This window comes from Macaca thibetana, chromosome 8 (assembly GCF_024542745.1).
Source record: "Macaca thibetana thibetana isolate TM-01 chromosome 8, ASM2454274v1, whole genome shotgun sequence".
Taxonomy (NCBI): domain Eukaryota; kingdom Metazoa; phylum Chordata; class Mammalia; order Primates; family Cercopithecidae; genus Macaca; species Macaca thibetana.
Window position 1 is genome coordinate 55,124,912 of NC_065585.1, and position 16,309 is coordinate 55,141,220.

The 16,309-nt window shown below is 35.3% G+C and overlaps 1 protein-coding gene across 2 annotated transcripts in view; it reads left to right on the plus strand.

The window, feature by feature from the left end:
* The window catches only part of NBN (nibrin), a 51,501-nt gene extending 37,394 nt beyond the window's left edge, over nucleotides 1-14,107 (plus strand). For both annotated transcript variants that reach the window (XM_050802614.1, XM_050802615.1), the window contains 4 exons: nucleotides 1,355-1,507; nucleotides 4,267-4,380; nucleotides 10,497-10,546; nucleotides 11,981-14,107. In XM_050802614.1, the coding sequence (XP_050658571.1) occupies nucleotides 1,355-1,507; nucleotides 4,267-4,380; nucleotides 10,497-10,546; nucleotides 11,981-12,011 (348 nt within the window). In that variant the 3' untranslated portion in view covers nucleotides 12,012-14,107. The remainder of the gene's footprint in view (nucleotides 1-1,354; nucleotides 1,508-4,266; nucleotides 4,381-10,496; nucleotides 10,547-11,980) is intronic.
* The last annotated feature ends 2,202 nt before the right edge of the window (nucleotides 14,108-16,309 follow it).

Consider the following 16,309-nt stretch of genomic DNA (forward strand, 5'->3'; position numbering starts at 1 on the left):
TATTTCTTTCATTTATTTATTTATGTTTATTTATTTTGAGATAGAATTTTGCTCTTGTTGCCCAGGCTAGAGTGCAAAGGTGTTATCTCAGCTAACTGCAACCTCTACCTCCCGGGTTCAAGCTATTCTACTTCAGCCTCCCAAGTAGCTAGGACTGCAGGCATGTGCTACCAGGCCCGGCTTATTTTGTACTTTTAGTAGAAATGGGGTTTCTCCATGTTGGTCAGGCTGGTCTCGAACTCCCGACCTCAGGTGATCCGCCTGCCTTGGCCTCTCAAAGTGCTGAGATTACAGGCGTGAACCACTGTGCCCGGCCTGGATCGATTATATTATAACCATGATGCAGTGAAGAGTATAGAGAGAAGCCAGGGTATAATTAATTCCCTGCCTTCTACTCCTTAGATATGTGGCCTTGAACAAGTCATTTTCACATTTAAGAACCTCAAATACTCTATAAAATGAGGTTGATGCTTTTCTAGCAGGATTTATATCAGATAGAGTGATGGGTGGGAAATATTTCTAAAAGTTTAGGCTGTTCTTAATAATGTGCTGTTTACATTCTGTCACTATCAGATGAACCTTTTCTTCTGACTTTCCCCATTTTTTTTTCCTTTTTGACTGCTTTTATCTTAGACCTATTAGCAACTTGCATATTAATTACATAGTTACAGCAGTTAAAAGAACTAAGATGTCAGCCTTAAGCAGCTGTAACAATGTTGATGTGTAACTGACTAGTTAATAGTAAATGACATGAAGCCAAGAATCTCATCCAGCAATTGAAGGATAACGGGAAGGACTCTTCAGGCGAATTTAACAGCCATTAATCTTGAATTAAAAATGGCTTGTCAGTTAATGAGATAGTATGTCCAGAATTAATGATTGACTTTTTTGAGATATTAAGAGTAATAAAAAATACAAACTATTGACAATCCCAAAAGTTTAAGAAAAGTAGATGAGGATCTGTAGAACAGGGTATTTTATAATCTCAGTGTACAATTTTAATGAAAAGCAGACAATGCTGAGATTTTATGTCAATAAAATATATATCTGGAGGTAAATTATTTACTGAGATGATATTTATTAGAATAACTACTAGGTTAAAAATACTTCACAGTTTTTAGCCTTCTATCACAGATGAGTATAAATGTTTCCAAAGTTAGAGAGCATTTGAGTAATTTTCTGATTTTGAATTAGATATGATTTGATTCCAAATACAAATTCAGGTATGAGAAATAAAACATTTTTACTAATTTTTTCAGGTATTTGAACTTTTTTCTATAGATTCCCAAATGACAAGTGACTTTTCTTTGTTATTGCTTCTCTTTCTTACCTATCCATCTTAACCCCATCTAAGAACAATGACAAACTTCAGGATGATAGTGAGATGCTTCCAAGAAAGTTGTTATTGACTGAATTTAGATCACTGGTGATTGAAAACTCTACTTCCAGAAATCCATCTGGCATAAATGATTATGGTCAACTTAACAATTTCAAGAAATTCAAAAAGGTAGGTATTTCAACTGTATCACAACAGGTCAGTGTTTGAAATGTTTTTAGAGATACCAATGATGCTAAACGAAAATAAAAGCAGTTTATGTTGAAAACTGATATTATTTCTTCTGCTTAAAATGCTTGAAAAAATTCTTCTAGGAAGGACATGAACTTACAGTTAATGAATATATTGGACACCTAGAATGAAATAGATTTCATCAAGATTGAATTCTTTACAAGTTGCTGTTTACCTGGTTTTCTCTACCGTAAGCAGAAAGTTTTTGTTGATAATCACAGGATCTTCTCTGTTAGTCTAATATTGGTCTACAACTACCCTAAGAGGGTTCTTTAGCTCAGGACTTTATGAAGATTAAAATGTATTTAAAATAACTGAACATATTTAATAATTCAAACTATAGTCTATATTTACGTATAAAACACAATATAAATATGTATGCTGAGTATGATCATCAGACCTGAGTTTCTGCTCATTAAGGAACTGATACTTATTTTTTCGGTAATGGTTAAAAAAAGACTTCTATCCAGTAGGTATTCTTTTGTTGTCTTACATTTGCTTCTTGCTCCAGACCTACTTCTGACTGCTAACCTTTACTTATCCATTTGATTAGAGTACAGTAATTACTCAAAAGTAATTTTTGTGGAAAACTGCTTTCCTCTGTAACATGATCTTGTCATGACTGTGAGGTAGTAGAGGTTTTTCTCTCTACTGTGAGCATTTACTATTAACATTTCACAGTTAAATTAGTTCTACCTACTATAATAGTATCTAAAGGGTTCTGAACTCCATTCGATGGGAAGAATCTCTTCTACTTAGAGCAGAAAATGGAAATATCTTCCAGTTAAATGGCACCACGATAGCTTTTTGTTTAATACCCACTTTTTCTCATCCTGTATCTGAGGTTCATGAATAGCACAAAGGCATTCTTACTACATGGTTACTTCATGTTTAATATTGTGTTACAAGATCTCATAAAATTCAAAATACTTTTTTTATAGTTTTACAAAGAAACAGCAGTAATGTTTACTATTGGCACAGAGTGGTGTATTAACAATTGAAGAAGTATGAAGTGATATAAATTTCTGGAAAGTGGTTTGGAAGTACTTAAAATGCTTAAAAATACTGCTATCCTTAACCAAGTAATCTGTTCTGAAACTATAGAAGAAATCCAATTCAAAATTTCTACAGGAGGATGTTTAACTGGATTGATATTAATGCAGGAATTTGTCTGAGTTTTTTGTATCTCAGAGTCATGCTGGGCCTGGTGGCTCACACTTGTAATGCCAGCACTTTGGGAGGCCAAGGCAGGTGGATGACTTGAGCCCAGGAGTTTGAGACCAGCCTGGGCAATATGGTGAAACCCTCTCTCTACAAAAAAATATAAAAATTAGCTAGGTGTGGTGACGTCTGCCTGTAGTCCCAGGTACTCAGGAGGCTGAAGTCGGAGGATCGTTTGAGCCCAAGAGGCAGAGGTTGCAGTGAGCCAAGATTACACCACTGTGCTGGGCCAGGTATCAGAGCCCCAGCACTGGGAAGTGGTCAACTCATGGGTTGGTAAAAAGAATTTACCGACAACAGTATAGATTTGAAAAAGGAAAGTTTATTAGAAAGGAAGAACACTGCAGAAGAATACAGAGCAGCGCCTCAGCGAGAGGACTGAGCACACCATGGCGGATTGTCCTTAGGAGCATTTATGGACCTTAAGGTGGGAGTTTGGGATTGTAAAATGAGTTTCAGCATGGCATTCCAGAGATGTATAAAAATTTTAGTTACTTATAAAAGTTGAAAGAGGCCTGGAATCAGAAGCTGACTTTAGATACTGGGGAAGTTTGATTACTTCTAAATTCCCCACATAAGGAGTTTTGCCTCCGGTTAGCTTGTTTGATGGTCACCAGTTGGTCTTTGCTCCCTTCTAAATTGCTCAGAGAAGTTTTGTCTCTGGGGCCTTTTCAATGGTCACCAGGTGATTTTCTCTCTCCTCAGACTGCACTCTCCAGCCTAGATGACAGAGTGAGACCCTGTCTCAAACAACCCTCCCAATCAATGATATGGTGCTTTTTAAACTTTTAAAATACTGCTTAGGGGTGAAAAGAAATTTAAAATTCTCTTTCTACTTCATATGTTGGAATTTTAAAAGCATGTTACAAATATTAAGGAACTGTTACTATTAACAATGGTATTAACTAATAAGTATTAACAATGATCTTGATAGGCATTTTCACATGGAATTTGCGTTTCTTAAAGCACCTCTTTACTTGTAAACAATTAAAATATCAATTGAAAGTGTAAATTGTTGGCATCCCCAACATGTCCTGCTAGGACTCAGTGAACTGGAAAGTTTTGAAAAAGATTTAAATTTTCATCAATATTAGAAAGAGCTTAAGCTTTGAAGTCGTTAGAACAAAATACAGTAGTGCTGTAAATTGTAGTGTTTGTGTTCATCTCGAGTTGCTTTAATTGTTAAATGATAAGGTAAGGCCATTTTAAAATAAAAACTGGAAATTAAAAGTGTTAACTTATTTTTAATACATAAATCCCATGACATGTCCAGATCTGTATATAGTAATAACTATAAAAGATAAGGGCGAAAACAGATGGGTTTAGAACAGAGTTATTGCTCTCTAACTTTTATTTGTAGAATATAAACGTCTTTGGCACTTATGCGTGATTTACCATCTTTGCTTTTTAATCTTTTTTTAAAAATGGTCATCTTTGTTGTTAATATGTTTTATCGTACTACTTTTATTATTCAATAGGTCACATATCCTGGAGCAGGAAAACTTCCACACATCATTGGAGGATCAGATCTAATACCTCATCATGCTCGAAAGAATACAGAACTAGAAGAGTGGCTAAGGCAGGAAATGGAGGTTAGTAGGAAGTGAGGCCCAGAAACTTGTTTAAATTGCACTTTGGTCCCTTATGGTGGCCTTCAAGCAAATTCTTCTTAAAACCAAATTAAAATAAGTGACATAAAGTCATTCATTCAGGAAAATTCCTGAGTTACACAGCATTAATCTATACCCTTCTGTAATGCTGCTTTAAAGGAATACTAAATTTACTTTTGTTTAAAAAAAAAAAAAAGCGAGACCTAAGAAATTCAGTTCACATCCTAATGAAAAGGGGGAGATAAAAGCCACAAAAATTTAAGGAAAACTAAAAGAATGTGGAGGATATTACAAATATATCACTTAAATAGTATGTCAAGGGACTGGCCTTTTTAAATCGGAGATTCTGTTTTAACAATTCTGAAAATTTCTCATTCGTTTTCTTGAATATTAGTTACCTTTTTGCTGTTTTCCTCGTTATCTCCTTCTGGAATTCGAATTTAATGTCAGTTAAATTTTCTTTTCCATTTGCCTTTCCTGTGTGTTTCATGTCTTTGTTTCTCTGGGTTATATTTTTGGCAACTGCTGCAGATCATCTTCCAATTTACTACTTCTGTCTTCAACTCTAGTTGGCATTGCATCCATTCATTCATTTTCTCATTACTGGAAGTCTGTTTTCTTTCTTTCTAAATCTTCTTGTTCCTTGCTCTTTTTCAAGCTTCTCCTTTTATATTCTTTGCCGAATGATACCATTACTAAAATGTTTGATCTGTTTTCTGCTCTTACAGTACCTTGTTTTCAAGTTTGTGCTTTGTGATTTTTGAATATGAGCCGATTGTTTTCTTTGGAACTCAATCTGTGAAGTTTTCTTGAGTCTTAAGTTCGGGTTTATTTCCCCTAGAAAAGGTATGTTTTTTATCTTCCAGTCTTCTTCTACCAATATGAGACCACTTTAAATTAAAATATCTTCTTGTGATTCTTTGAATCACCCGGACAGTTAGTATGTATTAATATTTGGACCAGAAGCCTGAGTGAATGAAGGCCAGCTTGTCATTAGAAACTTCAAATGAGATTTTTATTTCTTTCCTTCACTAAGTGCCAGGATGAAGATGGGCAAGTTTCTTTGCTAGCTCCTTCTGTGTTGTAAGGTTTATTTCTCTTTCTTCCTTTAGTGCTGGGTCTTTTATTAAAGTCACCATCTTGGGTTTTCTTTCGTATCACTCATACCCCATATAGACATTAAAGCAGAGTTCAGGTTTTTCATGACTTGCAGATACTCACAGGGCAACGCAAAAGCTGACTGTGGTCCTTGCTAATCTCTCAGCGTTCCTTGTTTTGCTTTATAGTTGGTGTAGTGTAATTTGCTTTTTAAAATGCTTTTCTATCAGTTATTTTTAAAAAGGGTTATTTAGGAAAGTCACCCATGAAGTAGAGTTGTTAAGGTCATTCAGGATGCTTATTTTTAAAAAATGAAAGAATGGAAATCACATCCTTTCTCCTTTCCTTTTTTAAAGAATAAATTGGCTTTATTATTTTATAACATGTGCATTCCACAGAACTATGGTAGTACACAAAGAATGAAGATGTGAAAACCTAAAGCCCAGAAATTACCTGTTTAAACAGTTAAGTGAACAACATTCCAGATATCTCTTCATTGAGGAGTACTGAGAGGCAGGGACAGACTGGGAAGGAAGGGAGACATTGATAGGAAGAAGTTAAAATGAAGGCATTGCTGAATTTCTATAAATGTTTCTTCCCTCCAAGATATTTTGTGAGATCTGTCTAATATTAAGGAAGAAAACTATAAAAATCACTATAAGTCGGATTTGGTAGTTGTTTTAAACTTCATATTTAATTTCACATATACAATTATTTGTTGGCTCCCTACAATGAAAAGTGAGGAGATTATTAGTACTTCCTCCCACCTAGCTTCCCTCACCTTATGCCAGTCCTATTTGTCCCCTTTTTAGGTGACTTGCATGACCACAGCCATCTTTCTTAAGCTTGAAAGCCAGTAACAGTCAGAATACATCTCAGTGTCGATCATTCTCCATTAGTTTTTCCTGACATATAGTATGCTGTTTTGATTTGCAGGTGTAATTCTCTTTCTCAGGAAACTTTTTTCTATTATATATTTTAAAATATTTTGTATTTGCTGGGCTCTCTACATTTAAGACATAACTATCGTTTTATTGGATTACCTTTGTCCTCCACATCTATTTTTTCTGCATTCACTGTGGTTTTCTTAGGCTCTTTCACTGTATCAAAAATTTACATTTCAGGTGTGTCTGTAATGTTTCTCACCAAGTATGTGACCTTACGCAAATTACTTAATGTCTCTGTTTCCATCTGTGCAGAATGAGAATAATAGTAGTACCTTTATTTCACAGACATATGAGGGAGGATTAAATCAGATACTACATATAAATCATTTATAACAGTGGAAAGTGTTAGAGTGTTAGCTATTTCTAATTTATTTAATTCTGAAAGGCTGTTACTATGGTTCTTTTACTTAGCATTTGTTCTTTTTTCATTTCATTGTTCTGTTAACATCTAATTTTTTGTCATTATTTCATTGCTTTCATATTTCTATTTTGCTTTTTATTCATAGATTATTATTTCCTGCAGATTAGGTTCTTTATCTGTTTTCTGCATGTTCTGTTCCAGTATCCCTTTCCTGTTTTTGTCTTCACTTGGGTAAAGGGAAATGTCTTATCCAGATACTCTGTTTGCTACATAAAGGATCATATGCCATCTTATGCAGGGATTGCATTCAGAAGCAAGTTTGTGAGACAGAAGTTGAGTATAATCAAAATTACTTATAACATTCTTAACTTGCCCATAAGAACAGAATTCAGCCAGACACGATGGTGTGGCTCATGACTATAACCCCAGCACTTTGGGAGCAGAAGGATCACTTGAACCTGGGAGTTCAAGACTAGCCTGCACAACATCTTGAGACCCTGTCTCTACAAAAAAATAAAAATAAAAATGAAAATTAAACAAAAAAACACAACAAATTAGCTGGGCATGGTAGTGCGTGTGCCTATAGTCCCAGCTACTCAGGAGGCTGAGGTGGGAAGATTGCTTGAGCCTAGAAGGTCAGTGTTGCAGTGATCCATGATTGGAGCCCCTGCACTTCAGCCTGGGTGACAGAGCAAGACCACGTCTCAAAAATAATAATAATAAATAAAATAAAAATTAAAGAACAGAATTCCCTCATGCCTCACTGTCAGCATGGCATCATGCTGAAACAGTCAATGGCACATGGCATGTCCCATCTAGTTTCTGTTGTCTGAAGACATTGAATCTGGGAGAGGAAGGGCTCAGCTGGAGCTGTGTGCAGCTTGGGCTAGCTGTCTCCTGGGATTTTAATTAAATGTCCTGTACCAGGGAGTGTGCCCTAGCTAAAAGAGAATAACCTAGCATTATTGGGTTGTTTACCTAATTTGTTAGATCCTTGGAGCCTATGTGTTTGGTCAGTGTCAGCCCCACTTCTTCACCTTCTATACCATTAGTCCCTTCCCAGCAACCTACTAGCAATTGTTTTCCCTGTTGATGCTACCTTTTCCCCAAATTTGGGGCATTAGTAAGAACCCTCAGGTTTGACCAGTTCTGTAGCGCTTTTAATGGATTGGGACAGTATTAGGAATCAGCTGCATCAGAATCATTTGGTTCTTTGCACAACTGCACTTTTTAAGTGTATGACGTGGTTTAAACTCTTTTCCTTCATTAATTAACACAGTCAAGTTATGTTTGATTAATTTTAGATGGGGAAGAAGTTGAGAGAATGATTATACATCATACATCTGCTGTTTTCTATTTTTTGCTTATTTCATTAGGAATTAGATGGACTGTGTTCTAGATGATTTCACCAAATCACTTCTCTTTTTGCTAGAGTCATTTTAGATGCTATTGGTAGGACTTACTCTATAACAGACTTGACTTTCTTTTGCTGCGTGGCTACTGTTTATTTATGTAAATGTTCTGTACTGCCATCTCATTTCCCTGTTGGCTGCAGCTATTCTTTTTCTATATTCCCTTCCTATTTTTCTTTTTCATCGCTTCTTTCTCTGCCTCTGCTGCAGACCCACCAGTCTTAGTTTTCATAATCACTGCGTCAGTTCCTGAAGTTCCCTTGAATTCAGGATATTTTCATTGTGTACATCAAACAAAAATTATTTGAACTGTATCCAACCTGATTTGAATTTGAAAGACTATGAGTAGTAGTTATTGCAGACCTCTGAAAAATGCCAGTAATATGAGGCATTTCTGTTTCTTAATACTATTTTATATGTTTTTACTAAAATATATGTGAAAAAACTGCTTTCTCCTCACTGTTTTTTCTTTACTATGCTACAGCTTTAAAATTATTCCCCAGGAAACCTCTAAGAATATTTAGAAAAATGATACCAGTAGTTATTTTGACAACTGTTTTATTAAAACTATGTCTTCCCATTTATGTTCTGCTATCCCTATTAGAAAATCTGAAAAGATAAGATGTAATTTTGTTTCACTGTATGATAGAAAAATCAGTCTGTAAGATCGAATCCCTGCAAGTCACTCTTGTAGGCTTGCTCTAGAGATTCAGAAGCCCTGAGGCAGCCTGGTTAAGAGCTAGTGCTCTTAATAAGGTAGACCTGGTCAAATCCCAGCTATTCCATCTGAGTTCCCTTATCTTCTGCAGGTTACCTAACCTAAGTCTCTGTTACCTCATTGGTTAAAATTGAGATAATAGTATAATAGTAGTAATGAAGTTACATGAAAATGAAGTGAGATTATATATATATATAGAGAGAGAGAGAGAGAGAGAGTTTAAGATAGTATCTGGAAGCGTTCAAATGTAAGTTAGTAACAGTAAAAATAAACACAGTAAGTCCTTAACATTGTCAATAGGTTCTTGGAAACTGCAACTTTAAGCGAAATGACATAAACAGTATTATTTCTCATTAGTACAACAAAACAACATGATTCAAGGACCTGCTGTTTGTCATCTCACTTACAGTTGCAGTTTCCAAGAAACTATCGAAAACATTAAGTCAGGACTTACTCTATCTGTATTTAAGGAACTTCTGGTCTTTTAGAGAGGATAGGGTGCAAACATAAATAATTAAACAGAAGGTAGAAATTGATAAGCATCTTGGGAATTCTGTAGCTGAAGTTTTGGGAGAGTTCTTCATAGCAGGCATTGTTTTTGAAAGAAGGGGATCGGGAAGCCTTTGCTAAAGAGGCACTAAATAAGTATTGAATGAATGTACCTTTAAAGATGATTACATGTGGGAAGAGGGAAAAAAAGGAATTAACTTCCTTGGCAGAGGGAGAAACATGAACAAAAGCAGATAGAAGGTCACAGAATATTTATTAGGAGATGATTCTGGGGTTTTGTTTTGGTTTCGCTTTTTTCTTTTTTGTGTGATTCAGTTTTAACCGGCATACAGAGCCCACGAAGAGGAGGTTGAGAAGTGATTAGGAAAGTAAAATGGAACCAGGTTATGAAGAACCTTGCACATTTCAGTGGGTCACATGCAAGGGTTTGTGTTTTCCTTGGTAGGTGGGAGAAGTCACTGAAGGGTTTCAAATGGCATATGATAGGGACATAGCTGGACTTCAGGAAGATGCACTCAGCACAGGGATTTTTTGATTTTGACTCTGTAAGGTGTTGTAGTAGTTTACTGAGTTTGTATTTAAAAGGACTTTAGAGGGGAGGTAATTTAGCAGCAGCCTCTAAGCCCTGATTGGGGACCAAGAACACAGGAGCCCCTTTAACTGTGGAGCTGCTGTAGTTGAAGGTGGGGTAAATGTTGCCCTCTTAGTCTCATCAGTGGTCTGATCCCCAAGCACTGAAATCTCATTTAGTAAAAGGGTTTTGCTGGAAAGAGTGTTTAAAAACTCAGCAAGCTAGCAATATACATTGGTTGTCTTTGAGTGGAGATTGGTGGGAGAAAGCTGTTTAATTAGAGCTCTTTTGTAATAATACTAGCATGGAGTGAAAATATAGAAGATCCGTTAAATGAAATATTGCAGAGGCAAGAACTCATAGACTTGGTGACCTCCAGGATGTGGAAATCTCTAAGATGACAGTGACCTATCACTATAGCAATTCATTAACTATATATTCACCACTGAGCAAATGTTTGATATTATGTTAATTTTGACAGGTACAAAATCAACATGCAAAAGAAGAGTCTCTTGCTGATGATCTTTTTAGGTAAAGTTTGATTCAGCTTTCTCATGTACCTTTGAGAGATGTATATAAAATTTAGTTCTGTTCATAGAAATTAAGAATTTGTTTCTTGTGTCCTCATAGACAACTAGTCCCTTCACCTAACATAAGTGTTTATTTTTATTACTTAAGCACCTCTCGATTGGGTTAATTGAATATAGCATCAAGGTTTGGGGTTAAGTCGTATTGTAAGATACTTAAAATTTGTATGGGGGCATTCAGGCAAAAAGACGGTTCCTGAATTGTGTGAAACTGTTGTGTAAATTTGTGAGATTTTTCAGCTCTGAGTAGAATTATGATTGAGTTTTGAATTAAGACAAGTAAAATGCCAGACTATTTGTTTAGTTTTAATTGGCACATGCATAAAAACAAAAGGCTGGATTAGAGTTTCACAGCAGGTTTTTTATGGGAGGTTTTAGAGTTGTACTATGTGATTATAATTTAATTCTGATTTAATACATTTTCAGCATTCCTGCAGACCTAACAAACCTATTATAATAATTGCCTCTGAAATACTAATACAATACTGTAGAGGTAGATATCAGCTAGGGGAGAGGAATATTTTCCCAACTTAAAGACAAAACGAAGAAATACTTTTTGAGTCTGTTTTGCAGCAAATTAGATTGATTCTCTAATTTCATACTTGAGAGTATAAATTGCTGGTAAAAATGTTGACAAACAGGCTGGGTAATCCCAGCACTTTGGGAGGCGGAGGTGGGCAGATTACGAGGTCAGGAGTTCAAGACCAGCCTGGCCAACATGGAGAAACCCCGTCTCTACTAAAAGTACAAAAATTAGCCAGGCGTGGTGGCATGCACCTGTAATTCCAGCTACTCAGGAGGCTGAGGCAGGAGAATCGCTTGAACCCGGGAGGCGGAGGCTGCAGTGAGCTGCGACCATGACACTGCACTCCAGAGCCAGATTCCATCTCAAAAAAAAAAAAGGTTAACAAACAATACTGATTTGTCATTAGTCGAATGAGATAAGTTGTTCAGCCATATTTGTTTAACTGCTGTAGGAGAAAATGTTGTAAAGTGCTAATTACATTTAAGTAGATTATGCTCTTTTATACAGATGATATGCTTCCATTAAGGGGAGGAATGGGGATCTTTGAAGCCATAGAGAAAGAAGTATAAACATACCTTCATTTTTAAACTGTTTTCATTAATTATTTTAAAGCTTTACAGGATTTTTGTTATTGTTGATTTTTTTGTTTGGTTTTTACCATATTTTCATCAAAGCAACATCAAAGGGATAAATGAAAATAAAAATGTCAGTGATTAATATCTGATCCTAAGGACAAAATTGTCATTCCTATCCTATTTGCCAAAGTGTGACTACAGTTTGAAAGTCCTTTACCTTTAAAAGAAATACTATCCCTTATCTAAGTATCATTTAACCCCATTTCTTTCTTTGCAGATACAATCCTTATTTAAAAAGGAGAAGATAACTGAGGATTTTAAAAAGAAGCCATGGAAAAACTTCCTAGTAAACATCTACTTCAGGCCAACAAGGTTATATGAATATATATAGTATATAGAAGAGATTTAAGTTACAATATTTTATGGCCTAAATTTATTAAATAAAATGCACAAAACTTTGATTCTTTTGTGTGTAACAGTTACTCTGTTTTCAGGCTTTCTCATTGCATCTTTTTTTTTTTTTTTCATTTTTCAATGTGTTTTGTTTATTAAATAGTTATTTAGTCACAGTTCAAAATTCTAAATGTACATAAGGTAAAGACTAAAGTCACCCTTCCACCATTGTCCTAGCTACTTGGTTCCCCGGAGAAAAAATTCATGATACTCATTTCTTATGAATCTTTCCTGGGATTTTTGAGTCCTATTCAAATTCCTATTTTTAAATAATTTCCTACACAAATGATGGCATAACATATACAGTGTTCTACACCTTGCTTTTTTACTTAGTAGATTAAAAATTATAGGAATATCAATATATTTTTTATTATTATTTCTTTTCCATTTTGCTGTAGTCTTACCTAAACTCTAGTGATCCAAACAAAATGGCTTCAGTGGTGCAGATGTCACCTACATGTTGTTCTAGTACTAGAAACTGAATACCATGTGGAGACTTCATCAAACATGGGTTTAGTTTTCACCAGAATGGAAAGACCTGTATCCATTTTTGGTGGTCTTACTGAGCTGGGTGTGTGTCTGTTTTGAGCTTATTTAGAGTCCTAGTTTTCCTACTTAAAAAGTAGAAATGGTGAGATTGTTTTCTTTTTCTACCTTAAAGGGAGATGGTAAGAAACAACAAATGTCTTTTTTCAAACTTTATTGACAAGTGATTTTCAACTCTTGTGTTCGAGAATATATTCATGTACCTGTGATCCAGCAAGAAGGAAGCTCCAATCAAGAATCACTACAACTGCTTAGTTGTCTGGAGAATGAGAAATGGAACAGTGAGGAATGGAGGCCATATTTCCATGACTTCCCTTGTAAACAGAAGCAACAAAAGGGACAAGAGGTTGGCCTCTACATCACTCTCACCTTCCAAATCTTGTGGAAGTGCATCTACTTGCCAGAACCAAATTAAACTTACTTCCAAGTTCTGGCTACTTGCAGGTGGAACCCCAGCTGCAAGGGAGTTAGGGAAATGAAGTTTTTTTTTTAAAGCTTCTCAGCCTTCCTAGGGAGCAGAAATTAGGTGAGTCAGTCTGCAATTTCTACTATATGCATTGAGATCAGTTAGATTATTGAAATATTATAGAGAGTTATGAACACTTAAATTATGATAGTGGTATGACATTGGATAGAACATGGGATACCTTAGAAGTAGAATTGACAGGGCATATTAATTGATGAAATGGAGTCATTTGAGTCTGTTAATAGCCATGTATCATAATTACCGAGTGAAGCTGGTGGAACATATGGTCTCCATTTTACAGTTAAGGAATATAATGGACAGATTAATATTGGTCTCTGTCATGCCCACAATCCCTTTCTAAGACTGCCCTACCTATAGCAATTTTTATATTTGTAAATTTATGAATATAATGAATGAGAATTCTGGTACCTCCTATCTTTACAAATATTGGTGGTGTCAGTATTTTTCCTTTTAACCATTCCAATGGGTGTGTAGTGATGTTTCATTTTGGTTTTAATTTGTATATCCCTGATAACTATAATTGGGTCATAGAAATTCTTTATACATTCTAGATGCAAGTCTCTTGTCAGATGTATGTATTGAGAATATTACACCTAGTCTGTGGCTTGACTATTTTCTTTATGTCTTTTGATGAATAGAAGTTTTAAATTTTGAAGGTGAAATTTATTTTTTTCTTTTATGTTTTGTATTTTTTCTCTCCAATTTAACCCCAAGATTTCAGGTATTCTGCTTTATTATATAAACTTTATTTTTTATATTTGTGATCCATCTTGAATTGATATGTATGTTGTGAATTATGGATCAGGGTTCTTTTTTCCCCCATACAAGTATCCAGTCATTGTAACACTGTTTATTGAAAGAATTATCCCTTCCTCATTAAATTACATTGCCATTTAGTAAAAAATCAGTTAACCATAATGGTGGATCTGTTTCTGGACTTTCTGTTCTGTTACATTGAAATGTTTGTCCATCCTTGCACTCATACCACACTGCCTTGAATTACTGTAGCTGCATAGATGCTCCTTAAGTTGGGATAAACGCAACGTAAGTTGAAAATACTGTATTTTAAGTCAAAAGTGCATTTAATCCACCTTAACCTACATCATAGCTTAACCTAGCCTACCTTAAATGTACTCATGACACATTAGCCTATAGTTGGGCAAAATCATCTAACACAAAGACTGTTTCATTGTAAATTACTGAATAGCTCATCTAATTTATTAAATACTAAACTGAAAGCAAAAAACAGAATGATTGTATAGCTACTTATTAACATACACAGCTGAAAGCACACTGGGCCTGAAGAATGTTTGAAGCATTGCACTAAAATTGCGGCATGATGGGGAATACTACAGCAACAGGATTATCAATTTCCCTACTGATTAGGCTTGAGTAGAAGCATTGGTTGAAGGCACTAAGGGCACTGACACTGACGGTTTAGCAGGAATAGTGTTCTTCACAAAGAGCAAGAATCAGTTTTTACCCTCCTGATGCTGTGGCTGACTGGGAGCTGCGGCTTGCTGCTGCTGTCCAGCATTGCAAGATTAAGTATTGTATGGGCACATTACTAGCCAGGGAAAAGAACAAAATTCAAAGTAGGCTTTCTATTGAATGTGTATCACTCTTATACTACCATCTAGTCGAAAAATGGTAAGTCAGGACTATGTAGGAAGTCTAGAAGTCTGATACATCAGTCCTCTAAGCATGTCAATTTCTATCCCCAAAATAGGCTAGAATTATTGTGCTGAATCTAAAAATCAATTTGTGAAGAACTGACATCTTAAAAATATTCAATCTTCCATTCCATGCATGTAATATGTCTATTCATTTACTTCGATCGATCTACTCTTTCCACATTGTTTTGTAGTTTCACTGTAGAGGCTTGGACATCTGTTTTAAATCTGTCCCTAAGAATTTTTTTGGTACTGTAAATGATACTTTCAAAAAGTTCATCTTGCAATGATTTATTTCTTCTATATGAAAATACAATTACTTTTGGTGTATAGAATTTGGATCCTGTGAACTTGCTAAACTCACCTATTCTGGCATTTTTTTTTTTTCCCGCAGATTCCTTAGGATTTTAAGTACACAATCATGTCATTGGTGAATACAGGCAGTTTTACTTCTTCCTTCCAATTGTTTTTGTCTTTTCTTTTTCTTACCTGTTACAGTGGCTATCAATGCAATGTTAAATGTCTGTATTTTTTCTCTCAAGGAGCTATAGATGTTCTGCCTCTAGTAGTTTCAGTAGTTTGTGTCTTTTAAGGACTTCACATTTTCCAGTAAGTTGTGAAATGTATTGGTATAAAAGTTTATAGTATTTGTGTTAAAATGTCTGTAATATGTCGTGGAGTCTCTTGTTACCTGAATCTCGTGTTCTTTAGTTCTTATCTAGCTAGAGCTTTATAAATTATATTAAAATTTTTTGAAGAACATTTAATTTCATTAATTTTTCTCTAGTGTATGTCCTTTTTCTATTATTTATTTATTTATTTATTTATTGAGACTGTGTCTCACTGTCACCCAGGGTGGAGTGCAGTGACCCGATCTGGCTCACTGCAACCTCCACCTCCCAGGTTCAAGCGATTCTCCTGCCTCAGGCTCCTGAGTAGCTGGGGTTACAGGCATGAAACACTGCGCCCGGCCTCTCGTTTTTCTATTTCATTGATTTTCACTTTCCTTCCTTCGGCCTACCTAGGGTTAATTTGCCCCTTTTCCCTAGTCCATTGTAGATCATTGATTTTAAACCCATCTTCAAAACTGAGTATTTAGAATTTCACTCAACACACCTCTTTAGCTGCATGTGATAAATTTGGTTACTTGTGTGATCTTTTGGCTCAAAAAATGCCCCAATTTCCCTGTGATTTTTTTTCACTGACATATGGACTAATTTCCAAATATAATTTTTCCATCTACCAAAAGATGTAATAGTTAATTCTTATTTATTTCTATATGATACTATTTCTAAAATTCCACTGTGGTCAGAGATCATATTCAGTAATATTTTAATCTTTTTAAATGTTTTGAGACTTGTTTTATGGGCAAGCATATTGTTGGCCCGTTTTGGTGAATATTCTGGTTGCATGTAAAAAGAATGAGTATTCTGCAGTTTAGGAGTGT